The following is a 26,071-nucleotide window of genomic DNA, read 5'->3' as shown; positions in this document are numbered from 1 at the left end:
ATTTTAGTAAAATATTAGCTAATCCAAGTTAAAAGATTGTTGCGGTGATACCTGCTTCGCTCAGGAAATCTCAGAATTTGCAAACAGCTCTCTAGATGGTGAAAGAGCATCAGGCAACCAATTAAGTGTTTTATGAGGAGTGGGATTTAAACGCCCCATTTCGAAGCTAGGAAGTTTAGTGGGGAACTTTGGGCTAATCGCACAAGTCTATTTTCCCCTATTGATAAGGCTTATTATGAGAACAATATGGGAACAGTTACAATACGGGACCGGTACAATTAATCACCCTGCGCAGACCTGTGTAACAGTGCCCCTTTTGTTTGCGTGGAGATTTTCACTGAGAGGGGAAGCTGGAATCGTTCCATCGTACGCACCGTGCGCGCACCGCCCGGACGGGCAGAGTCCTAACGCAGAAGATCCACGCCAGACCTCAAGCCACGCCCGGCCCTCTCCAGCGCCGGGCGGGCTGCGCAGGCTCCGCCTCATCATCCCGACTCTCCTTGCGCCCCACCGCCGCCCCGCCTCCGCTGGCAGGCCCAGGCTCCGCTCGTATCGCCCTTCCTGGGCCTCCGCTCCGTCCAGAGCAGCGCGCCTTCGCTGCCTCCGATGGGGAAGAAGTCGCGGGCGGCGCCGGTGGGGCGGCGTCCGATCCTGCAGCTCTCGCCGCCGGGGCCTCGCGGGGGCCGGGAAGAAGCGGCGCCGGGTGACGGGGACTCGGCGTCAGAAGCGGGTGAGGGCGTCAGCGGAGTCCCCGGCGGCCGCCGCGCGGTGCGGCCTACGGGCTTGGTGGGGGGGAGCGCTTCCCTCACCGCCCGCCCCTGATGGAAGGGATTGCGGGCTGAGCTTCCCTCGTCCCTGAGGGTTGTTCTGAGCGTAGGGCTGCGTCGTGCCTTGTGCAGCGCACAAACGCTTGTTTTCCGGACGACGACAGTGGGCGCCTCCGTCGCTATTATTTTGCGAGGCACTTCTGGGAGCCCAAGCGCGTTTCCCGTTTGAGCTCCTCAGCCTCCCCCGGCGGCCGGCGAGGAGGCTCGCTTTGCCGATGGGAAACGTCCTTCGGGGAGAAGATTACTTCTTCCACGTTTTGCAGTAAAGCTGTCAAACTTTCGAACAAGTCAGGGACACTCTCGTCCACCCTGTCCCCGGGGGGATGATGTGGAAATAACACAAGCCTGGAGAGGGTGGATGGTCTTGCAGTGATACTGCTCCAGAAGTGAATCACTCTATTCTTCTCTGGAGCGATTATCTTTTATTATTAGCAATTTGTGAGGGATTATGGGGCTTGACAAAATTGTAGTGATTATCTAGGAGCTCTCGGCTGTACTCACACAATGACATGCTATATAGCTCTCAAAATACCAATGGGTGTACCTCACTATGGATGAATCCTGTTTTCCCAGCAAAAAATACTTAAGTATAAGTGCTGTGAAAAAGAAAAGGTGTCTGATGAAATGGAATAGTACTAGTTATATACTGCACTGTAAACTGATCTTCTAAATTACTTAAAAATTGTCAAAAAAAAATTAAATGCTTTCTCCAGAAGTAATATGCTGTCATTGTAAAAGAGATAAAATAAGAAATGGCAGAAGTAGCTTTCAGTAAAAGCTGAATTATTATGTATGAGTATGGCTCCTACGTGAAGTATTCTATTAGATCCAGTGATTTTCTCTTCCTACTTATTTTGATTCAGGAGTATCTTATAGGTACAGTGACCATACATTTGTTATAAAGGAGAGGCCTTTATTTCAGAAAGCTGTCCTTTAGATTTATTTATTTTTTTAAAAACCCACCTGTGTTCTTTATTTTGGTCATTTAACTTTTACTGTACAAATGGTACCACTTAATGCACAGTCTTTCATGTGAAAAATAATGGAAATTGAATTATCTTTTTAAAATAAATTTACATACAGTGTTTGATTTTAGATATTTTTATTAGAATATGCATTTTTTTAAAGTTTTACTTGGTTTTGCTCTTGAATTTTCCTTTATAAAGCAAAGTTATCAACATAAACAATTTTTTTTATACTTGTGAACCTCTTTCAACTTTGCCTCTTTTTCAGGTTTGTCACTTATTTTTTTCAAGAAAATATGGTCACTGTCTTTATAAAGTAATATAGCATTAAAAGAAAATATTTTCTCTTAATAATGAACTCTAATACATTGTAAGTTGTAAGTTCACACTGTAGTATCTTGCTAATAATAACTTGTGTTGGGGTGATGCAAAAGGAAAAAGACGTTCCTTTGCTTCTTATGCGTTTAACTTTTACTTTCTTGAGTGATCTAGGCAGAATGTACTATCTGTTCCCCCCCTGCTGCCAATACATGTTTTTATTAGTTTTTATAATGAGTGTATTCTTCTGAAGTGTTTATTGTTTATATTTACTTTTTCTAGATGAATTTGAAGGAACCGAAGAGGTCCCAAAAACAGCTTCAAACCCACCTCAGGCTAACATGCCTATTGGTCCTGTAGCAGTCAAACCAACAGGTACAATATCTGTTTCATTTATAATAGTGCCTGAAGCTATAGTTATAAGGATCACACTGTTTGCATACAACAAATTTCTAAATGTGACTTATTTATACTTTTTGTCTTACATTTTTGCATTAGAATCATACAGGTAGTCCTTGACTTACGACCACTCATTCAGTGACCATTCAAAATTATGACGGCACTGAACAAGGGGGACTTAAGACAGGTCTGTGAAGTTGTGGCCATTTTGCAGTATCCCCACGGTTACATGATTGCGATACCCAGCTCATGATTACAACGTTGCAGCGAGCTGCGGTCATGTGATTACCATTTGTGACCCTCCCTGCCAGCTTCTGACAAAGAGAGTCAATAGGAAAGCTGGCAGGGAAGGTCGCAAGTTGCTGCTGGTGCTTTTTCTCCTGAAGAGCCCGCTGCGGAGCTCCTTGGCCTGCCAGTGCTCCCCAGCACCCATCTACAGCCCTACCTGGCCCACCTGCCCTGCCCAGCACCTGCCTGCGGCCCTCGCCGGGCCACCAGCAGTGACACTTCCTAGCGCCCGCAGCACTCCCCTACCCCCCCCCCCCCCAGTTTCCATGCACCCCCCCACACTCCTTGCCTGGGACTCCTGCCTCTTCCCACTTAACAACCCATGCAGTCCTAGGTTTATGATGGTAGCCGGGACTACTGGGATTGCAGTTGTTAAGCGATGCAGTCATATGACATCGCGCTTTATGACTACATTGCTTAGCGACGGCAATTCCAGTCCCAGTTGCCGTCATAACCCAAGGACTACCTGTAAAGTGTTTTTTAAATTGTGGTTTGTATAAAGCAAGTTGGATTCAGGTTTTTTTCAGATTAAATACTGGAATTATTTTTGTGACTTGATTAAAATGAATATTTGCCTTTGAAATAAAAAAAAAATCTTCCTTTATATAAGTTTGAAAAAGCCATTTTTAAAAGATGTATGTCTTCCATCAGATTTTTGAAAGCCAAGATAATATTAATGTGAACAGTATAGTTTGTCAAATATGTATTTTATTTTACAATATTTATAACTTGCCCCAATCCTAGAAGACTCTGGATGGTATACAGCAAAAACAACAAAAAAAGCATAATATCTAAATCTAAATCAAGGTGAAAACAAAAATTGAGCACAAAGGAAAAGCAAAGATAAAACCCGCAATAGACACCTACAATATGTCAACTAGGACTGAAAACTTGTGTATAACACTGAAAGAGAGCTCCCAAAATTTCACACATTTTTTATCACAAATATCAGTGCATTATTTTGGTGATAGCAACATTATTTGAAATCCAGTGCAAGGCTCTTTACTGGCATCATCATATATACATATATACATACATACATATATAGGTGAAAAGATAGCATTTTCACTGTTTTGACATGAGGGCAACCACAGTGAAGCCATGAGTGGTGTTATTCTCTACACACTGTTATTTTATTTATGTGTTAGATTTACGTCTCACCTCAAGGAGTCAAGGTGGCTCTTATATGGGAATCTTCTTTCATTTTCCCCTCATAACATTAGCCTTTTGAGGTAGTTTGGGCTGAGAGAGAATGACTGTCTCAAAGTTACCCAGTGGGTTTCCATGGCTGAGGGTGGTCTCCACAATCCTAGGCAAATATTAACAACTACAGTGCACTGACACTCTAAAGTCATAATGTAATTTGTATAGTTTTGGCTTAGCATGTTGGGTAAGCACCACTGTTATGTTTGTAAACCATGGTTTTGGTTTAGGTGCACATAGATTCTGCCAAGGTTAAAGAAATCATGGCTGAGGGTATGGGCCATTCTTTTGCAGACAGAAGCTATAATTTCCTTTTTTTTTTAAAAAAAAAAATTAAGGGAAAAGGGCTTCTTTAAAGGAGGCATGGTTGGTAATTAGTGTTATTGTTGGAATAGGATTAAACTTGTTTTACCCTTTTTGGAGTCAAGGATTTAAAATGCATTTTCACTTTTTTCCCCCCTTAAACGCACTAAAACTCATGCTGTAGTTTTACTGCTAAATTTTGGAAATGCAGTTTGGGAAAATTACTGGGACTACAAAATCAGGGCTGTAAGGGCTTTGTGTAGTCCACCCCTGGCCTAGTGTGATGCATACTAAGGAATTCAAAATATCTTCAGTATTCAGGCTTGGTAGGAAAAGTGTTTGCTATAGTAGTTTTTTGGGTGATTTTGTAAATCAGTTATGAAAATGCTGGGGAGTTGTGTATAATACCTTGTCTGGCTTATTATAAGAGTTTGTAAAATATTCAAATGCCTGAATTTTCAGTTTGAATAATTATAATGTGTTGCTGTCATGCAATGTCAGAGATGATAATGTTAACTTTTATTTTAGGTGGCTTATGTTTGCTTGGTGCGTATGCAGACAGCGATGAAGAAGACAGTGAGATGACTGAGAAAGCAGCACAATCTGCAGATGCCAATGGAAATAATTCAACAGACATCGACAGCACTCTGGCTAATTTTCTAGCGGTTAGTAGGAATGTTATTTTGATTCATTAATTGACTTAGTCCTTTGAACTACTATAGAACATCAAGAAAATTCACAGTAGTACTTTACAGCTTTTAAAACAGACTAGAAAAGAGTGAAATTGTCTGAGGGATAATGTTTTTAAGAGCTGACCTAGTGAAGTTCGAATTTTTCATGTAGCGACTGAGCATTTTCTCTTCTCGATTGACATTAAATAGACACATGTTCTTAAAATATGTCCTCTTCTGTCTTCCACTTTTTCAAGGAGATAGATGCAATTACGGCTCCTTCCCAACCTCCTGAGGCCACTGTGCCAGCTACAGCTCCACCACCAACTCCTCCACGGCCAGAACCCAAGGATTCAGCCACCAGTCAGGTTTTGGTAACTGCAAACGGAACAGACCAGGTGGCTGCGTGGCAATATGACACTCAGTGCTCATTGGCAGGAGGTGAGCTCCTTATAGCAAGTTGGTGGTTCATTCACAGATGATGGCATTGGAATGAGCCACCTGGGCCGTTAGATCTGACGTCTTGCTCATTGCCCTTTCCTCTGATTTAAGAATATTATTCTGTGGCCTGCACTCTTGGATGATAAAGAATAGGTCTTGGGCTTTAGGTGTGTTTTACTTGAGGAGAGCTGTCATGCTTCTGTCTACTCAGTTGTGTTTTCTGAGGACATAAGACAAAGAGTCGCTTTGGTGAGATGGGCGGTGCAGAAATGTGAGGAATGAATGAATGAATGAATGAATGAAGATATAAATAAATTCAGGTCTCTATCTCATCTTGTAAAAATTAGTTGCCAATCCCCTGATAAACATTGCTGTTCTCTGTACACTTTCATCAGTTTGTCTGAATCCTTTAAAAGCGTAGTGCTCAGATCTGGAGCCAGTACCTGAGGTGGGATCTGACTAATGTACTTTGCATGAGTTGGTAACTATAATTCTATTGATGCAGCCTAAAATTGCATCTGCCTTTTCAGCAGCTGTGTTACCCTGCTGATTCCTCTTCTGCTGGTGATCATTTATAGTTCCAAGATCATTTTCACATCTACTACTGCCAAGCCAGATATCCCATCCTTTGCTTGTTTCTTTTCCTTCTTTTTCCTAAGGAAGAACTTTACATTTTTTCTTTATTCAATTGCATCTTGTTATTTCCAACCTATTTTTCTAATTTATTGTTTTGAATTTTGTTTCTGTCTTCTGGATTATTATCATCCCACCTCTACGTCCCAGTCAAAGTCTATTCAGATGAAATCTGCTGGTGTATAAAGATTAATTCCTGTGTCTTACTTGGCTTTTGATGTGAGGCTGAATACAAGGAATTTTACTAGATTGTCTGGCCAGGCTTATAAAATCCAAAGATTATTAAAAGCAGTTTATGAATTTTGTCTTGGTTAAGAATTTGAGATTTACTTGGTTGCAGGTGGAATAGGGAGCAAATGCAGTCACAGTCCTTGTCTAATGTATATGGAGAAAGGTGAAGACATTCAGTGGCATCGTTTGTATTTATTTGCTGGTAAATAAGGAAGGGGAATGCTGCTCATTAATGTTTGCGGGGGCTGGTTTTTGTTTTTCCCACAGTGGGCGTGGAGATGGGAGACTGGCAGGAAGTTTGGGATGAGAACACAGGCTGCTATTATTACTGGAACACTCAAACAAATGAAGTTACTTGGGAACTACCTCAGTATCTTGCAACACAAGTCCAAGGTCTCCAGCATTACCAACACAGGTAAAATTATACTTCAGAAGCTGAACTGGTTCTTTTTGAGCTTACCTTTATTAAAAGTGCTCTTCTGTTAGTTCTGTAACAGAGGCTGATGAAAACTACCAGGTGGCTGCAGATGTCAGTTCTCAGGGGAAAGGTGGAGGTGGTACCAGTAGTACAGTTGCTGTTCCTGCTGCTGGCAGTACTGGACGTAGGACAATACTTTCAAAACGTGAGCTGAGGAAGGTCAGTATCGACTTGAGTAAAACGTTTCCATGAAAAATGCCTGCTCTGTTTTATTGCTTTTTTCTCCCAAGACTCTATATACATCTGATTTCTTTTTTTCAGACCAAGAATGGATAGTTCACACTTTGGAGTACTTACCGTTGTAGAAACTGTGCTTGTATAAATTAGGTTGTTAGGAGTTTATAGCTAAAAGTTATACAACAGGGGTTCTCAAACTCTGTGATAGCATGGCCATGATAAAATGGTAACATGAATTTGTGTAACCCCCAGCTGAATAAAACAAGTGATTTCATTGGGATAAGAGTTAAGCAATAAATGTATTACTTTTGATAATAGTATGCATGTGTGTATCTTTCCATGAAACACTGATAGAAAGTTACAACTTCATAAGAAAATAGTTCGGAGATCCTCCCCAAACCTCTCCTTTTAACAGGAAGGCTGAGCTGCTTACTGTGGCATGTTTCTGAAATCTGGCCTTCATTTTAAAGCAGCCACTCTCATGCTCTAAAGTCAGGAGAAAAAGAAAAGGAGAGGGTGTTCTGAGCTGCTGTCTCTGGGTTTTGTACCTTGTTAACTACTGGCTATGCATTTCCAAGTTTTGGATGATTGTGGCAAAGAGAACATGACACAAGTTGACTTAGAGATTCGGGATGTCACGATGCCAGAGAGCAGAGTGCCGGAGCAAAGTACTGCAAGGGCAGCGTGTGATCGTCGTCTGAAATACTTGATGGGCTCATTACACCAAGTATTCTAGTAGTTCTTAGAACATGATTTGGATGTTTTGTCTGGCATAATCGAAGAAGCTCACATTTTGATGCAGAATCCCATTAACTTCACAGGAGGTGAATGAAGGCATCCAGGCACTATCAAGCAGTGAAGAAGAGAAAAAAGGAGTGGCTGCATCTCTACTGGCCCCTTTACTTCCTGAGGTAGTGAAGGAGGAAGAGGAGCGCTGGAGGCGGAAAGTTATATGTAAAGAGGAGGTGGAGCCGTCAGTGGAAGAAGATGTAACAGCAGAACAAGCGACAGCCACTTCTGATCAGCAGCTGGAAGGTGTTCGTGATACCGGGGAAGACCCTTCTCAGGAAGACCTGTGTAGTGTGGTGCAATCAGGAGAGAGTGCAGAGGAAGAAGAAGAGCAGGATACTCTGGAACTGGAGATGGTATTGGAGAGGAAGAAGGTGGGCTATATATTAAATAGGAATTCTTTCCTCAGAGTTGTTAGCTAGAGAAGAAGAAAAGCGGGTATTTGCACAGACTGCAGTGGAGGAAGAGCTATAGTGCATATAACGTCTTCCTTCCGTTATAATAAGGTAAATCCCCTTTTGGATAACCTGCTCTTGTGTTCTTTGGCATCTAAGAAATGTGTGTTGGATTCGGCCTCTAGGAAAAAAACGTTACCAGCCCTGTCCTTTAAGATACAAACCTTGGCAGTAAAAACGTCAAGAACCTATTTAAACCACAGTGATGTTATGTAACGCTTTTACAGTAAATGCATGGGGATGACACTGACATGATTGTGGACTGTTCTGTGACGTCTGTTAAAGCCTTTTCAAACATACTTCATTCTTAACGTATAATATTCCTACCAGTTTCTTCACACTGTTAAAGCCTCGTACAACACCAACCAACCTACCCACCCTGTGTGATTGGTCCCTTCACTCCTGGCTTTTAGGAAAGAGTGAAAACCTAGTTATTCCATCAAGCCAGAGAAGCTATATTTTCTCTTACGAGCGGTTCTTGTTCTTTTATCAATTATCAACTTGATAAGTGCTAGCCACTAAAATGTTTCAATACGGGCAGTGTAGCTTCCAAAGAAATTTTGGTTAATATTGTAGGGACCTGAAGAGCAGGTTACACTGGAGGCACACTCCTGTGTCTCCAAAATCAGAGATGGTGCATATTTTTGTTGAGACCATATATGTATAATATTGTGTGCTTTCTTCATTCTACTGACAGCTTGTATACTACATTATTACAGAGTTACTATTCATAGTGGTTAGTAGTTTTAGAATTCAGTTTGACACTTTTTATGCTTCCCTTTCTACAGAAAATCAGAACCGTTTGAAAAATTTTTTAGAAAAAAACTTTTTTTTACAGTGTCCAGTTCATTATCTTTGGGGCAGGGGGAGTAATTATGGATTTACAAATGAGTGGTGGATATGGGGAATTAGACTGCAGTTGGTACAGAGAGTAAAATAAGGCTTAGAGTAAAGGTGAAACTTTTACAAAGGTCTACGTAGGAGCGAGGGGAGAAACAGATGAATTTGTTTCTCCAATACTGAAATAATGTTTCATTTTTATAGGCAGAATTACGAGCTTTAGAAGAAGGTGATGGGAGTGTTTCAGGCTCCAGTCCACTTTCTGATGGAAGCCAGTCAGATTTAGCACGGCGGTTGCTACCCAAGCAAGGGAAATGGAAGCTGTTTGGAGTTGCTAGCCCAGAATCTACAAGCCGAGGGTCTAGCAAGACAGGCCAAGATAGTCCTGAACTTGGAGAAACTGGTAAGATTCCTTTCCTAATTGCTCTTTCCAGTTCTTTAGTAAAACCTGAGTTGCTTATGTCTTCCTGTCTACCTGTGCCAATTTATTGTAAAAGAAAGTTGGTTTAAGGGAGGATGGAGAATTCTTAGATTGGATGTAGGGAATGCTTGTGGAAGGATAATAGCAGCAAGAACCCTCCCAGAAGATAGAGGAATGTCTAGCGGACAGAGATATGCAACATAAGGGCCCAAGCTCTCAGGAAGTTGTTATACTCTGGGATTTCAGAATAGATTCCAGGCCCTCATTGTTGATGTTGTTCGTGAAACCCTGGATAAAGAGCAGCTGCCAAAAGCCTTAGGAACTGAGATAGAAGACTCTACATGCTCCTCAAACAGAAGAATCCCTGCCTCTACTCTGAAGAGAAGCAAGTGATGGGTGATGGTGACTGGAGACTCCCTACTGAGAATGACTAAAGCAGCAGTTCATCAGCCAGACAGCCTATCAAGAGAAGTTTGCTGCCTTCCCAGGGCACACATTCAGGATATGATGGGAAAAAACCTCAAGATTCTTTAAGCCTGTTGACAAAATACCCCTTCCTACTGATCCATATAGGAACAAATCACATAACCTGACGTAACTTTGAATACACTGTAAGGATCTATGAAGTGCTGGGCAGGACAGTGAAGAAGCTGAGGGACACAGGTGGTATTTTCTTTACTCCTTCCTCTTGAAGGATGTAGCCCAGGAAGACAAAGACGAATACTGAAACGGTATGTGGGAATGACCTTGGGAGACAGGGGGAAGAGCCACAGCCAGGGGAACAGTCGGATACGACTGTTAGGCAGAAGAACTGTGGGTGTGGGCAAACGTCTCAGAAGGGACTCTCCCTAGTTTCTTGAGCTGCAAAGGCGACAAGTGAGAAATGTACTTTCAGACTTGCAAGATTCTGTTAATGTAACCTTACAGTAAAATAGAATTAGTTCATCTGGGCGTGCTTCCTGTCTGGACTATCTCGCAAGGCTGACATCAATCTTGCAAGGGAGAGTCCTGTCTGGCTATGTCAGTAGTAAAAGGAAGGAGAAAATGGAAGGTTAGTAATGGGTAACAGAGAGATGGCAGAGACTCCCAACTCCTCCTCCTCATTTTCCCCAAGGAAGTGTGTGTTTAAATGGGCCTAAGCAGGGCCAGACAGTTACAACCATGAAGGAACTTGCAGATGTCATCTTGGAGCCCCTTTTTGTGATCTTTGAGGAATCATGGAGGACAGGCATAGTTCCAGAAAATTGGAGAAGGGCAAGTGTTGTACCTACGTTCAAACAAAGGAAAGAAGACCTGGTTAATTACAAAATAATCACCTTCACATTGGTACCATGCAAAATTCTGGGACAGATTATTAAGTATTCAGTTTGTGAACATTTATTAAAAAATACATTGCAGGCTTTGGTACTAATCTCCTTTTTCCAACAAGTTAGTTGACCAGGGGAATGCAGTGGACATAACCTTGACTTCAGTAAAACATTTGATAAAGTCTCCCAAGAGATTCTAGTAGAGAAAATAACAAATTGTGGGCTTTGCTAAACTAATTTTAGTTGGGTACAGAGATGGTTAAACAGTAATATCCAATGAGTATGTATCAAACTGGAGAGAATATCCAGTGGCATACCTCAGGGCTCCATTCTAGGCCCTGGGCTCTTCAACATTTTTATAAATAGCATAGAAGAAGGGTTAAAATATGATTATCAAATTTGCAGACAGCACAGAGTTGAGGGAGTAACAGCCACCTTGGAGAATACTATCATGGTCTTGATAGGCTGGAATAGACATAAACCAACAATATGGTTTTCCCCATGGACAAATGTAAGATACTACATTTAGGTGGGAATAATGAAAGATGTGAGTATAGAATAGGAGAGACTGTGTCGGGCAGTACATACAAAAAGGGTCAGGACATGAGCCAACAGTATAATGCATCTGAAAAAAAAGTGCAGTTCTAAGCTATATCAACAGTGTTGTGTCAAGATCAACAGAATTCATTGTTCCTTTCTTTTTGCATTGGACAGACTACATCTAGGATATTGCATCCAGTTCTGTGTGACATATTTTAGGAAGGACATTGACAAATTGGAATGTGTCCAAAGGACAGCAACCAAGTTGATAAGGGGCCTGGAAGGAAAAACATGGGAGGGATGGTTGGTGGTGTTGGGTATATTTAGCCTGGAGAAGAGAAGGCTTCAGGGAAACAAGATACTGTAGCTGTTTTCAAGTATCAAAAGGGTTTTTTGTGAGGCAAAATTGTTTAGTTGTTTGAGAAGATGGGACAAGAAAGAGAGGGTTTAAATTACATGGAAGTAATTTACATTCTGTGGTTCTGTGACTCTTACGTTCTGTGATTCTATGACTGTAGAGAAGGAGAGTAGAGAATAAGATATATAGCCACTACACTTATTTTCTGTTCAGGTGTGAAGGAAGAACCAGAAATGGCTGATGACAACTTGGGCCATGAACCAAACATGGAAGAATTTCAAGACAAAGTAAAAACACAAGGGATTTTCAAGGTAGAAGATGAAGAGCAGGACTTAAAGGTGTGTGAATTAAAATAGGCCTTTTTTAGTCTAGACAGAATCGTGTATTTGGGTATTTTTTATTTATTTATTTATTTATCAAACTTTATCACCGCCCATCTCCCTCCCGAGGAGGGACTCTGGGCGGTTATGATGTGCAAATCTTGTTTTCCTAATGCACAAGATCATTCATGTTCATAGCATATTAAACAAGAATGATCTGACCTGACACAATACACATGTGATATAATTGATCATTTACTGTCTCAAATTTAGGCACAGAATAAATAAATAAGCCTATCTGAGTACTTGTAGTGATGTAGGAATAAAGGGTGAACTTTCTTTTAACCCCTCTGTCTTTTTGTCCGTGCATGTGAATTTGCCCTTAAATTGTTGGTACTTAATCAAGTCTGGGTTATTTTATCATAGAATACCTCTGAATCTTTTAAGTGTTAGTTATTCCTTAAGTGTGCTTCTGGTAACACTTCTAGTCATAACCTGTGCCACATCCAAAAAGGTTACAGGAATTTAGAAACAAATGGCATTTGACATGTGAAGGCAATGCCTGTTCTGACAAGAAGTAGGTGGTCATATTATTAGTAACAGGAAGTATATATTAGTAATGAGAAGCGTATACTTATTACCCTTTTTATTTAAGCATTGTAGCTTTTTGTGATTGTTAGCACTGAATAATGAAATAACAGCATTTTTGTGCAAAGTAAGTGAGAAAGTCTGCATTGGACATAATAATTACTGATTTATGGAAGTTTATAATTAAAGAAGATCTTAAATTATCCCACCAGGATAACATAAAACGATATGGGCAATATGATTGTCCTTATCAGGTGGGACAATACACTTTTTGTGTTTTGCTGGGATTGGTTGGATCAACTCCTGTCCTCAGTCACAAATTTTTTCAGCTGTGATTTACTGTTCAGATCACGCATCTTTGTACACTTTGGAGTCAACAATGCAATAGTCTTTTATGTTATGATTAACCAACCAAAACTTGACCTCTTGCTTGCTTTACTTTTGGCAGTTTCAGATTGGAGAGCTGGCCAATATGTTGATAAGCAAGCTGGAGTTCTTGGGCATCAGTAGACAGTCGATCTCTAACTTCCACATGCTACTGTTGCAGACTGAGGTAACCAAGGTTTACCTTTCCTTAAAAAGAAATGATGGAATATAGGAAGCCAAACACCTCAAAGGACTGTGGTGTGATAAGAAGTTAGGAAGTTCAAGTCCCATGGCATGACTAGCAGTCTCTCTCTTCCCTTGTCCCTTCCTCCCCTGTCAGCTGCTGGCTTGATTTAAGCCAGTGTTCTGTTTACAGCCATATTGGATGTTATGTAATCTTCATAATAAAATTAGCTTTATCTTTATGGCTGCTTCCTGTTCTAAGAACTTAGCACTGTACAGAATTCTAGAGTTTAGCAGAATAGTGCATGCGTGTGGCCAGTTGTCTGCACATTTTTCATTATTCCGTATGTTTCTTTACCTGTCTTTGACAGACTCGTATTGCAGATTGGCGGGAAGGTGCTCTCCAAGGAAACTACCTCAAACGCAAATTACAAGATGCAGCTGAACAGCTAAAACAGTATGAAATAAACGCCGCCCCTAAAGGCTGGTCCTGCCACTGGGACAGGTACGCACTCTTCTCCCCTTTTCACCTTTCACCTTTGACATCTCAGACATGATTTGTGATCATCACCACCTACCGACGTGCCGTCATCTATCTGGAGACTGAGAGCAGCTGCACTTAGCGGTGCTGAGCGGGCAAAGAGCCTCTGGCACATACAGATTTTGAGCCAGCCACAAAAATTGGAGAAATATAAAGTCTATGTTAAGTGTGTTGAAATGGATTTGATTCCGCGATTGGACAGAGCTGGTGTTTACTCTCGAGTGTAAATGCGCTAAGGGGGGCGGGCTTGGGGGGTCGCGCATGCGAGAGCTCTGTGCACATTGCAGGATCTCAGGAACTCCGCTCCCAAGTAACGTCTGTGTCCTTATGGAAAGCACACTGCCTGAGGATCTCAACGAAGAACAAGATAACTATCTCCTGCCAGCAGGTCAGACCAAACTATTTCTTCTTATTTTTGGCTTTCTTGGTTATTTTTGTTTATTTGAAATCTTTGCTCTTTTGTTTTTCAGCTCCCAGATCCTCTCCCTCTCAGTAGCAATTCACTATGTCTGACACCAAGAGTATCATACATGGGACTGCAGCAGTCCATGGGAGCAGCCATCTTTCATAAATTGGGCTGTTTCTCTTTTCCTATTCTGGAAGGAAATGAATCCTGAGGCTACCTAAAAGTCTATTTCCTCATGCAGCCTTTAATTGCATATCAGCCACAAGCGAGTTGTTTCGCTAACCCTCTACTCTTGGAGTGGGGGGTCAGGGCTGTGATCACAGAGCCAGCACCACAAACAGTTTGGAGCAAGCTCATCTTGCAAATTCTTCCTCAAAGCTGTTTGTTGCCTTTGTGAACAGCAGTCCTCTTATAAGAGGTTCTTCCTGTGAGAGCACTCCGCTGTCGCGGGACAGGACCACATACTGTGTCAGTGTGGGGGTGAAGAGAGTAAAGCTTTGTTTTCTTCCTTGTGATTTAGGGATCATAGGCGCTATTTCTATGTTAACGAGCAATCAGGCGAATCCCAGTGGGAGTTCCCAGATGGGGAGGAGGAGGAGGAAGGACAAATCCTAGAGAATAAAGCAGAAGCTCTTCCTAAACAAGCACTGAAGGAGAAAACGGAGTCTGGTGAGGAATCTACTGATAATGCTACAGGTACAGGCCTGGAAGTTTTGCTGAAAGAAAACTCATTTAGGAGAACATTTTTAGGCAAGGGACCAAGCACACTTAACGCAGAATAGTTGCTTAAGGGCAAGTATGCCTAAGTATTCATCTGTACAGTTGAGAGCTAAACTGAAATGGGAGTGCATTATCTGTAGTACTCCCTTGTATATAAACCAGGGTTCTCATTGTGTATAGTTCATACATCAGATCTTTGCCATATCTCCATGTGAAGCCAAATTTCTTTCTGCTGGAATTCTTCCAGTTTAATTTTAGAGTTTGGCGACTGGTTGTTTGAATGCTTGTTAATATTGGAAGGATTGCTTTCTCATTGTTTGTCTATGAGGAACACATATAAACACAGGACATGCTCATATGTTAAAGCAAAGGAAACTGGGCCAGAACATATAGTTGCTGGAAAAACCAAGAAAACTGGAATTGCAATTTATATCAAGTTACCAGCTTGGGAAGTATTGGATCAATTTAAAGACAAAGCAGGAAGCTGGTTAAATATCTCCATCTATGCCTCCATGTACACTCCAAACGATTTTACAAAAGATTTTTCAAATGTTAATAGAATTGGGAGAAGATGAAATACTCGTCCTTGGAGAGATGACTGGAATGTTAGATTTGAATTTAGACAAATTGTCTCAAGGGAGGAGAGGTAAAAAGCTTCCAGAAAAGGTGTTCCAGTGAATTGGCATTGATAGGAGTCTGCAAAACCAATAGAGATAGATTATACTTTCTACTCAGCAAGACGTCCGTCATACTCCAGAATAGATACATGTTGGGTCTCCAAGGTTCTAACATCCATTAAAGAAGTACAGATTCTCCCAATAATATATACAGATCACAATCCAATTCTAATACTGCGTTCCAGAGAAAAACTACCCTTCAAATGGAAGATGAAGGATAGATCGCTACTCCATGACAAGATTCTACAGAAATACAAAGAGGAAATGAAAAATTCCTTCAAAATAAATAGAACACCAGGAATCTCTGATGCTACCATTTGGGAAACAAGCAAAGCATACATGAGGGGTCTTTTCATTAAATCAGCTAAACAAAAAAAGAGGACAGACAGAACAACTAGACGCCAAAATAAGAGAAGTAGAACAAATGGATAGAACTGCCTAATGCATAATCCAAAAAGACAATTGGTGAAAGAATTGAAAGAACAATTAAATTTATTGGAAACAGGAGAACTACAGAAGAAGATAAAATTTGCTAAACAAAAGAATTTTGTGAATAAACAGGGAATGTGTGAATAAACCAGGGAAATTTGTATCAGAAAAAAAGAAACTCAGACAATATCTGTCATGAGCACTGATGGTGAGCAGGAGGGGGCCTCTATCCAGGGGGGAAAACGCATGCGTAGTACTGAGGAGTTAAGCAGCCATTCAAAGAGACACAGATCAGACCCGCCTTGACTTTTGGGGTTTATCTGTCTGGGTTTTTCCCATGCTTCTTCAGCTTGTTAGGATTCTGTTTTATGTAGCAGTAATAAACACTAGAGACCTACTCCTCGTCTCAGCGTGGTTCCTGACTGTTAGGACAATATCAGCAATAAAGAAAGGGACTAAATTGTGATAGACATGATTAGAAATTATAGAAGAATTGGCAGGTTTTTTCAAGGGACTATATTCTACAGCTAACATTGATGAAGCAGCCATGAACAAATACATTGAAAACTCTAACAAATTTAATGACCAACATAGACAAATATTAAGTAACAAAGAGAATATTTGTAGCTCAGGGTTGAAGTGCGGAGTCCCTGGTGCTCTCTGAGCCTTGTTGTTTTCTTGCAGACGTTTCATTGTCAGACGAGGCAACGTCTTCAGTGCGAAAAGGGAGTGGGGTTTGCTCTTTGTTTATATACGGTGGCTTGCCCTGCTTGTGTTGGTAGGGGTACACACAAGCAGGGCAAACCACTGTATATAAACAGAGAGCAAACTCCACTTCCCTTTCGCACTGAAGATGTTGCCTAGTCTGGCAATGAAACGTCTGCAAGAAAACAACAAGGCTCAGAGAGCACCAGGGACTGCACAAATATTAAGTAAACCTATAACTATCCAAGAAACAAAAGAGGTAATAAAACAAATTAAACCTGGGAAAGCACCAGCTCCAGATGGGCCAACAGCTCGATATTATGAAGAACTCAAAGAGGAATTGCTGGAATCACTGACAAACACAGTGAATGAAATTAAAAAGACAAAAGTGATACCACAAACATGGGAGAAGCATACATAACTTTGATTTACAAAGAAGAGAACAACATGGAGAAACCACAGTAATACAGACCAATCTCTCTGTTGAATATAGACTATAATTTTTTTACAATATTAGTTGAACAACTAAAGAAATGTGTTTCAGATATTATATATATTGATCAAACAGGTTACATGCCAAAGAGGAAAATAAAGGACAACAGCAGATTTATAATCAATACAATAGAATACATCAACAATAAATTAAATAATGTAACTTAAATTAATTAAAAATAAAAAAGAAAGCAGCACTAACCTGCCTAGATGCAGAAAAAGCCTTTGACAACCTGCAGTGGCCATTTTTACTCGCAATACTATACAAAATAAATCCTGGAAAAAAGTTCAAAACCTGGGTTAAACGTATATATCGATGGCAAACAGCTAAGATTATGGCCAATGGAACACTTTCTGCAGATTTTCAAACAAGTAAAGGCATTTGGCAAGGAGGCTCACTCTCTCCCCTATTATTTATCATCACTTTAGAAATACTGGTAGAAAAGGTTCATGATGACGAACAAATACCTTGCCTCAAAATCCACAGAGAGGAAAACAAGCTTAAATATTATGCAACTGATACAGTAACCATCACAAAAACACAATACAACAGTTGGTGAAAATAATCCAAGACTTATATGGATACAAAATCAATGTTAAAAAAACAAAAAATAATTACAATAATTCGTTTAATGACCCCAGTGGAACTGGTGTAAATCCATCATGGTCACATTATGTTTCACTTAACGACTGAATCACTTAGTGGTGGAGTTACTGGTCCAAATTGTGGTGAGGACTACCTGTAGTGTAAAATTCAAAATTTTACAAGACTCAGAAGATGGAGGTGGTCTTGCTCTTCCAAACTTCAAACTGCTAGTATATTATAGAGGAAGCTATCTGTCATGGCTAACAGAATGGATAAAATCTCCAACAACATCAGTAAGAACATTATTCAGACGAGCACTTACACACTGCAGCAACCCAGAACACCAGAAAAAGGAAAAAGATCATCTGTACAGCATAGCCCAAGAATTAAAAACGAGTTATTTACAACATACAATGCAAAGACTGCAACAGACACTATGTAGGACAGACAGGCAGAAGACTAGCAGAGCGCATCCATGAACACCAACTAGCAGTCAGAAGACATGATGAGAACTCCTTAATCTCACAACACATGGACAGACGCAACCAAAGTTTCAACTGGGAAACTGTGAGCATCCTAAACCAAGCCAAATCCAAAAACGCCAGAGAATTCCTGGAAGCCCGGCACTCAGACCAAGCAGCCATCAACAGAAACAAAGAGGTAAACAACATTTGCATACCTTTCAAAAGAGACAATAGAAAAGCCAAAAGACCAGGAGACTCCCTTGCCAGCAATCAACACCCAGATATGCAAAAATCAACTCTAGGATTAACACCAGATGAACCATCAAACAGCATAATACACCCTAATCAAGGAACTATTAACTCAGGCAGTCAACCAAGCAGCAAACAACAGCCCAATCAAAGAACTCCCAAGGAGAGAACAACACCCCTACCAACACAAGCAGGGCAAGCCACGGTATATAAACTGAGAGCAAGGCCCACTCCCTCTTTGCCCTAAAGACGTTGCCTAGTTTGGCAATGAAACATCTGCAAGAAAACAACAAGGCTCAGAGCACCAAGGACTCCACAACAACATCAATATTGGAAAGAACCAGCCTAGCTAATGGACTTCATAGATATTTATGGTACAGGGATGTGAAAGAGGACAAGCATTTAAAAGGACATTTATAAGACAAAGTTTGATAAAAGTATGGAACCTTATGAGCAAAATAGTCCGATAATTTCACCACTAGCATATTTAAATGCTTTTTATGCTAGAGATAACTATAGTAAGAAAAGTTCAATTACATATGCAGATATGGTCCACTCAGATCCCATGAATAGATAAAGAAAGCAAGAAGTACTTGTGCCAAAACGTACCATGGTTGATGTACCTACAAATTCTTGGAAGAATAAAAACTGACCTCAAAAATGAGGGAGGACTCTAAAAAAAGAAAAAAAGACAATTTAAAGTGTTCATACAGAATCAAGACTACCTATTAAGGCATTTATATCAACTGTTAGTTAGATATGACATGGAGACAGAACAAATAAAATTTGAACTATGAAATGCATGCAAAACATTAATGAAACAGTCACAATGCAACAATAGAATTATGGAACAAATCTATAAAATTTATCCCAACTTATAACTTAAAACTGGCATAAAATGTTTCATAGACTCCATCAATAATTGCCAATACAGACAAATAATATAATAACAATGCTGGAAATGGCATGAGATGAGGGATGTAAAAAGGTAAAAAAATTACATTTTTTGTAAATTTAAAATGTAAAAAACTTCCAAAGTACTGGAAAGAAATACACAACACTATTCAGAGAATTTTAAAAATCAAATTTGAATTGAGATAACTTTGTTTTTAACTAGGCATGATTCCCAGGCATAGTAATAAAAAATTACTAAGATACATATTCATAACCACAAGGATATATCTAGCACAACAGTGGAAAAAAGGTACGTAACAGATGATATCAGACTGGGAATTTAAAACTTGGAGAATATGCAGTAATGGCAAAATTAATAAACTTCATAACAGAAGTTTGACCAAATTTAAGCAAAAATGACTTCCTTATAGTACATATTATGCAGCAAGGCAGTTTTAAACATTGGAGTATGCTTTTAGGGGGAAAAAGAATTGATCAAAGAACTAAAATCAGAAATACAGGAAAATTTTAAACATTTACAAACATAGAATACAACAAAGGAGAAGTTAGAAACTAAATATTTACGATGTTTTTAGTCATTTTCCTTCTTTTAATGTTATCTTTAACAAAATAGTGGAGACTTGGGCACTCAGATTCAAAAAGTTCTTTAAAATCTTTTTCCTTATTGTCAAAAATAACTTAATGTATTTTATCTTCAGGGTTAATTTTTCATCAATGATATACTGAGCACCAACTAGACAACTTCAGTAACTTATTTGCCCACTTGTCTATATTTTATCTTGGCATCAACTTTTCTTTTTCTTTTCCTTCTTTTAAAAATAAAAGAAGTAGTAGTAGGTCTGGCAAAAGAAGCTCCATAAAACAGTAGAAGAAAGCAATGAAATGCACAAGCAGGCCATTTAAAACTTTTATATGTGACTTTTTCTTTTAGGTACTGTTTGTAAAGAATCTCCTTCTAGTCAAGCTGGAGCTACTTCGCTTGTGCCTCTCAGTCCATTTTGGACTGTTCTTCAGCCCTCTGTCCCTGTACTGCAGCCCCCTTTGCCTTTAGAAATGCCCCCTCCCCCGCCACCCCCGCCAGAATCTCCCCCGCCACCCCCGCCCCCTCCCCCTCCCCCTGGAGAAGATGGAGAAATACAGGAAGTAGAAATGGAAGATGAGGGAGATGAGGAGCCACCAGCACCAGGAACAGAGGAAGATGCTGTTCTGAAACCTCTCCTTCGACCAGCTGTTGCCAACAGCCAGGTGAGTCAGGAGTTTGGGGAGCATGATCTTTGAATTATTGATGTCTTGCGGCAGCCCAGGTGCTCCATCATGAAACCGTTTTGCCCTCTTTGTTGTCTGTAATGTATGGCCTTCCCAAGGCCCTTTGTAGCAGGAAGTGAATGCAAATGATTTTCATCAGCTATCCAGATGTATGTCAAAATTAATTATATAAATGTTGCTGCATAATTCAAGAATTTTGAATTGGCATACAGTTTCTTCTGAAAAAGAATGCTATTTTTTCCCCTAAGAAATGATAATATGATATGAAAATTGAAAGAAGACCTTAGGTCCATGCTATTCAGGGCTTAGGAGGAGCATCATTTGTGTGTAAGGAGATGAGCTCAATTTTAAATGTTGTATACATTTGATGTATTTATTTATTTGTTTATAAGATGGACGGTGAATACATTTGATAAATAAAATCCATCCCCTCAATATTTAAAATAATAAAATGGCTGAAACACAGTAGTATAGAACATAAATAAGAAAATGGTCTCTCCGTAACAAATCACTAGTACAAGTAGCACTCTCAAGAGGGATTCCCATTAGGCCTTAATTGATGAGCAGGTGCGAAACTGAACAGCTGCTCCATAAAGTATTCAAGTATTAACTGATGATGCTTTGTATGTCATCTTGAACATTAGCACAATAGCAAGCTGGCAGCCATTACAGTGCCTTCAGAATGGGTGAACTATGGTTATACACAGATTGCTCCCATTAGCAATTTATCTACGGCATTTTGTTCTAGCTGCTGCTTCTACCCCATCCCCAAGGATAGCCCTGTAGACAACACACTGCAGTAATCCAGTAATAATACAAACATTTCTGTTTGTAATAGTTGATAGTGACATATGGTGATGTATCTGTTGTTGCAGATAGCAGTCAGCTGCTTTTCAAAATTGGATTAAACTGCACAAGAATAACTAGTTGCTTGTTAAAGGGTTTGTATGATTCACAAGACTCAAACTGACTTCCTTTTCTCTCCTTCCAGATCAACTCTGAGACCAGCGCATCCACAACTCTTCCAGCTAAACCTTTAAAAAGAAAAGCTTCTGAAATGAATGCTGGACTGGTGCAGCGAGCAGCAACTATTGGAAGCTGTCCAGTGCTTTATGGCCAGTCAGTAATAGGTGGAAGTGAGTTTCATTCCTCAGCTTCTGCTTTGCTTTTGATGACCGTGGGGGAGATGTTTGGACGTGTCTCATGTTTTATGCTATTATGTGTTCAGGCCCACAGACCCATGGGGTGAGTTTACAATCAAGTTACCTTGGAGTACCACAGCCAGCACTCATAGGCTACTCAGACTGTAATGCCTCAGGGGGACTTCCTGCCAGCACCACACAGCCAGTTCCTTTACAAGGAGCTCCACCTGCCGATGCAGAACATCTGCCGCCACCCCCACCTCCTCCTCCTCCTCCTCTGTCACCACCTCCACATGTTCCCAAGTCATTACCTCTGGAGAAATCAAAAAAGCTTAGAAGAGGTAGCAAGGTTAGTGCATAAGTTTGAATTTTCTCTCATTGAATGTGCCAACATCTAAATAGAAACGTGCATTATTTTACTAAGCTGGTCTTACTGCTTTTCCATTGAGTGGCATCTCATGGCCATTTATTTTAGGATATGCGTTTATAGAAATATCCTGGGATAATAGTTTTTAGGCATGAGAGCTATCATCTTGGAGGCCTAATCTCAATCATCTTGGAGATATTAGCCTGGAGTTCAGAATTTCTGAACCACAATATGTTTGTTTGGGGTTTGAATTTTCCTTTTTTGTGTGAATCTGTAATGTAGAATTCATTAGCTGGGTGTTGGGTAACCTCTTACGTACTTTGACTGGATCAATTTTCAGTTTTTGATATCCATGGTTGTTGATAGGCTATGTTAACCAGTATTTAGAGTGTTTCACCACCTTTCCTCTTGAGCCTTGCTCAACATGGCTTGTAACTTCCAGGCAGAAAGTTATTAAAGATCTTAGTCATGAACATAAGAGGACTCTGAAGTAAGGCATGATGCCTCTTTGTTTATAGGGGGCAGTCACCAGACTTTTCTGAAAAGGCTGTCATTGGCTTTCTTGGGCATAAGCCTGTGTCCAGTGTCCAGGCCGAGGTGACTGATAGCTTCCCACTACAGGCCATCCTGGAGGAAGCAGATTATCTTGTTCCATTCCAAACTAGCTTCAGAGTATGCCACAGAATAGAGACAATCCTGGTTGTCCTATAGATGACAGAGGGAGTTCTCTTTGACCCATCAGTGGTTTTTGATACCATCCACCATGGTATTCTTCTGGATCATCTGGAGTTCATTTGAAAGTGGCAGGAAAGGGGAGGTGTCATAATCTCAGAAAAGATGTCCTGAGACACAAAACACACCGCTCCTGAAAGCATTACACAGGCTACACTTTATTTCTGGATGAGAAATCAAGTGCTGATTATTTCCTTAAAAGCCATGAATGTGCAGAAAACAGTGTTTCAGTCACAGAATATACAGTGTTCCTGAGAATGCTTTGAACTGGGTGTTCTGGGAGCCAGAGCATATCTGGAATGCTGTAAACCACTTCCTGTTATAGTAGAATCATTTCTTGAATACAGTTACCCACAGGTATATTCTGAGAGAAAAAATGAGTTTTCTGAGAAACCCCAGAATACTTAGTGATTGGAATGCAGTGTTTTGCATATAACTATTTTAAGTCCTAAATGACTTACGATATGATACACACAGCACATTGAGATAATCTGAAACAATTTGTTTGCTATTGTGCAGGCTCGTGATACAGAAATCAGTATTAAGTGTTTTCTGTAGCTACTGCAGACTTCTGGAACCTTTCTTGCTGAACTAAGGAAACTGATTTCTCTGTTGGCTTGTAAAAAGGGACTGAAATATGTATCATAACAATTGACAATTGCAAGCTTACTCAAAGTTAATTGTTAATGTACTTCAATATTGTTGCTTTTCACTTTTGTTTGACATTTTATCATAAACTTCCAAGAGACTTTGAAAGTTGACAGTATAAAAAAAAAGGCTAGTAAAAAATAAATAAATAGTAAAACAGAAAGAAAAGCAGTTTGGTGTAGTGGTTAAAAACATCAGTGTAGAAACCAGAAGACCGTGAGTTCTAGTCCTACATTAGGCAGAAAACTTGCTGGGTGATTTTGGACCAGTCACTCTCTTCTCAGCCCTAAGAAGGCAGTGGCAAACTACTTCCCAAAATGTGGCCAGGAATACTGCAGGGGCTTGTCCAGGCAGTCACCAGAAGTTGAGGCTGACCTGAAGAGAAGAAAGGAAAAAAAAATCAGAAAGCTATTGCCTTCTTCCATTTAGTACTCCCCTCCAGTATGAACTAGTCTGGTTTGAGATTAAAAAAAAAAACCTGGCAGCATATTAACTAGCTTTTTGTCTGTAAGAAAAAAAAGATTTTTGTTATCAAGTAGTAATTTAGTATTTTGATTAGTAGACTTAAATGTTCTCATCTTTGAGAAAAAAGAGTTTCCTATAAACCTGAGATCCAGGCAGCTCTCATCCTGATGGCATCCATAGGGCCTGCCTCTTCTCCCAGGCTTTGGGCTGGGGTAGTTGGAGGCCCTTCTTGTGTATGTGATAGGCTGTTGTGGCTGGATCTGCCTTGTTTATTGCTAAGTTTTTATCAGATTGTATATTTGTTGTTCTGTTTTTACGATACAAGCCTCCCAGAGTAGATTGGAGTTGGGTGACATCTAACTAGAAATAGTTTTGATGTTTGTGAATATATTGTTACAGAGGAAAAAAAACAAGACAAAGATGCCATCTCTGGTAAAGAAGTGGCAGAGCATTCAGCGGGAATTGGATGAGGAGGAAAATTCCAGTTCAAGTGATGAGGATCGGGAAGTGATGTCACAGAAGCGAATAGAGGAATGGAAGCAGCAGCAGTTAATCAGGTATGTAGAAGCCTGCATGGTACCCCTGCCACCCAATTGCATGCACCCCAAAGTATTTTGATTCTGATCAATTTTTCCGACTTTTGGGGCAGTGTCAACTGTGTTACCAGTTCATGTGGCAACAGCAAAAAGGGATGATGATTGTGCATTTAAATTGCTTTCTAACATACTGTGTTGTACAAGATACTGTATAATAAAATTTTTAATATCTACTGTATACAAGAAAGGTTCGTTACTTAGGACATGTTTTTTCATAGATTGGCGCACCTTAGAAAAATGTTGCTTCTGCTTTTACATGATCTTATACTGTGTAGTTCCTCTTTTTTAAGGCTGGTGTAATAAGGTTCCTTTCCATTCTTTTTACAGTGGTATGGCAGAAAGAAATGCAAATTTTGAGGCTTTGCCTGAAGACTGGAGAGCTCGACTCAAGAGGCGGAAAGCCACTTCAAACACATGAGCTTTTTTAAACCCTACATGTACAGTTCAGAACCTTTTACTGTTGGATCTGTTGTAACTTTGAGGATACTTATTTCAGTTCAATTACCTGAGAGAGAATTTTGTTGGACTTGGGAATCTTTTGGAGATATACTTTGGCAAACAGGCCTGTGAAAAGATGGTTCGGCTTGACCACTTCTGTGTTAAGCAGCTCCTAATCCCATTTCAGACAGTTGACATACCATTCTGTCCAGTTCCCCGGTGGAGCTGATACCAATAATTGATTGATGCACTTGGCTGGTTCCATTTCCTACTCCACATTTCCACTCTTGCTTTCTCAAATACTGTTAATGTGTCCAGCTGTAATTTGTCACTTGCATCTTTTGAAAGATGCATGGTTTTCTCGTATCAAACGTAGCATGTCAGGATTTGAATCCCTTGGTTCATTCCTGATTTTTGCCAACACTTTGGGTTTGGCAGAATTATTCCTTTTTTCCCCCTGGGCATTCTCATTAATTTTATTAAAAATAATCTCCCCTTCTTGTTTTTGCTGCTGTAACATCCTACTAGTGTAACTGGTGTGGCTAAAACAAGATGGAAAATACATTGTATGTAGCTGTCATATTGAGCACTGTTTGAATTGAAGGGGCCTCCCATGTTTTTACAGGTGGGTATTTAGGGGGAAGGAGCCACGTGACTCATTTGTATAAGAAGCTGCTGGCTTGCTATTCTGAATGTAGCTGGCTAAACAGCTGAATGGCCTGCATAGTCCTGGGTCAGTTGCAGTGCAGCGCCCTCTTGTAAAGAGATGGCAGTACACCTCCATTTGTGTGTTACTCTGTGCTTATACCCTGTCTCACTGGCTGCCACTTGACAGATGTATGCTAGAGGAGTGGGAAAAGTTAAATTTCTCAGTACTTAATTCTTAAGCCCATGTCACTGAATTCCAGCAGAAGTTCTGTGTTTAAAGCGAGGCTGAATATTTATTCAACCTATGAACGTCTGAGTTAATTCTCCCTTGTTTGCTTTTTAAAAATCTAAATCAAGTGATAATGATTTTCTGTAAAATGAAAGAAAAGACAGTTTATGGTTGAATGCTCTTTGTATTTCTCCAATTTCTGGCTTTGTAAATTTGTACATACACATTAATAAAATCCTTTTTTATACTTCAGAA

General features: G+C 40.1%; 1 protein-coding gene across 3 annotated transcripts; it reads left to right on the top strand.

Moving 5' to 3' along the window:
* The first annotated feature begins 516 nt into the window (after positions 1–516).
* FNBP4 (formin binding protein 4) lies at positions 517–26,071 on the top strand. 3 transcript variants are annotated; one of them, XM_063288992.1, is made up of 17 exons: positions 517–730; positions 2,393–2,485; positions 4,832–4,968; positions 5,232–5,415; positions 6,547–6,694; positions 6,766–6,916; positions 7,756–8,097; positions 9,223–9,421; positions 11,858–11,982; positions 13,001–13,105; positions 13,473–13,606; positions 14,569–14,717; positions 20,217–20,530; positions 21,543–21,687; positions 21,780–22,042; positions 24,305–24,462; positions 24,829–26,071. In XM_063288992.1, exons 1-17 carry the CDS (start codon positions 607–609, stop codon positions 24,917–24,919), a joined length of 2,862 nt encoding a protein of 953 aa, XP_063145062.1. In that variant the 5' UTR covers positions 517–606; the 3' UTR covers positions 24,920–26,071. The 3 variants fall into 3 exon arrangements, with proteins under 3 accessions (XP_063145062.1, XP_063145061.1, XP_063145063.1); XM_063288991.1 differs by having other exon boundaries at positions 14,569–14,744; XM_063288993.1 differs by lacking the exon at positions 13,001–13,105 and having other exon boundaries at positions 14,569–14,744.

This window comes from Candoia aspera, chromosome 1 (genome assembly GCF_035149785.1).
Source record: "Candoia aspera isolate rCanAsp1 chromosome 1, rCanAsp1.hap2, whole genome shotgun sequence".
In the NCBI taxonomy this organism is placed as follows: Eukaryota; Metazoa; Chordata; class Lepidosauria; order Squamata; family Boidae; genus Candoia; species Candoia aspera.
Note: the sequence above shows the minus strand (reverse complement) of the source record. Positions and strands in the feature narration are given on the sequence as shown.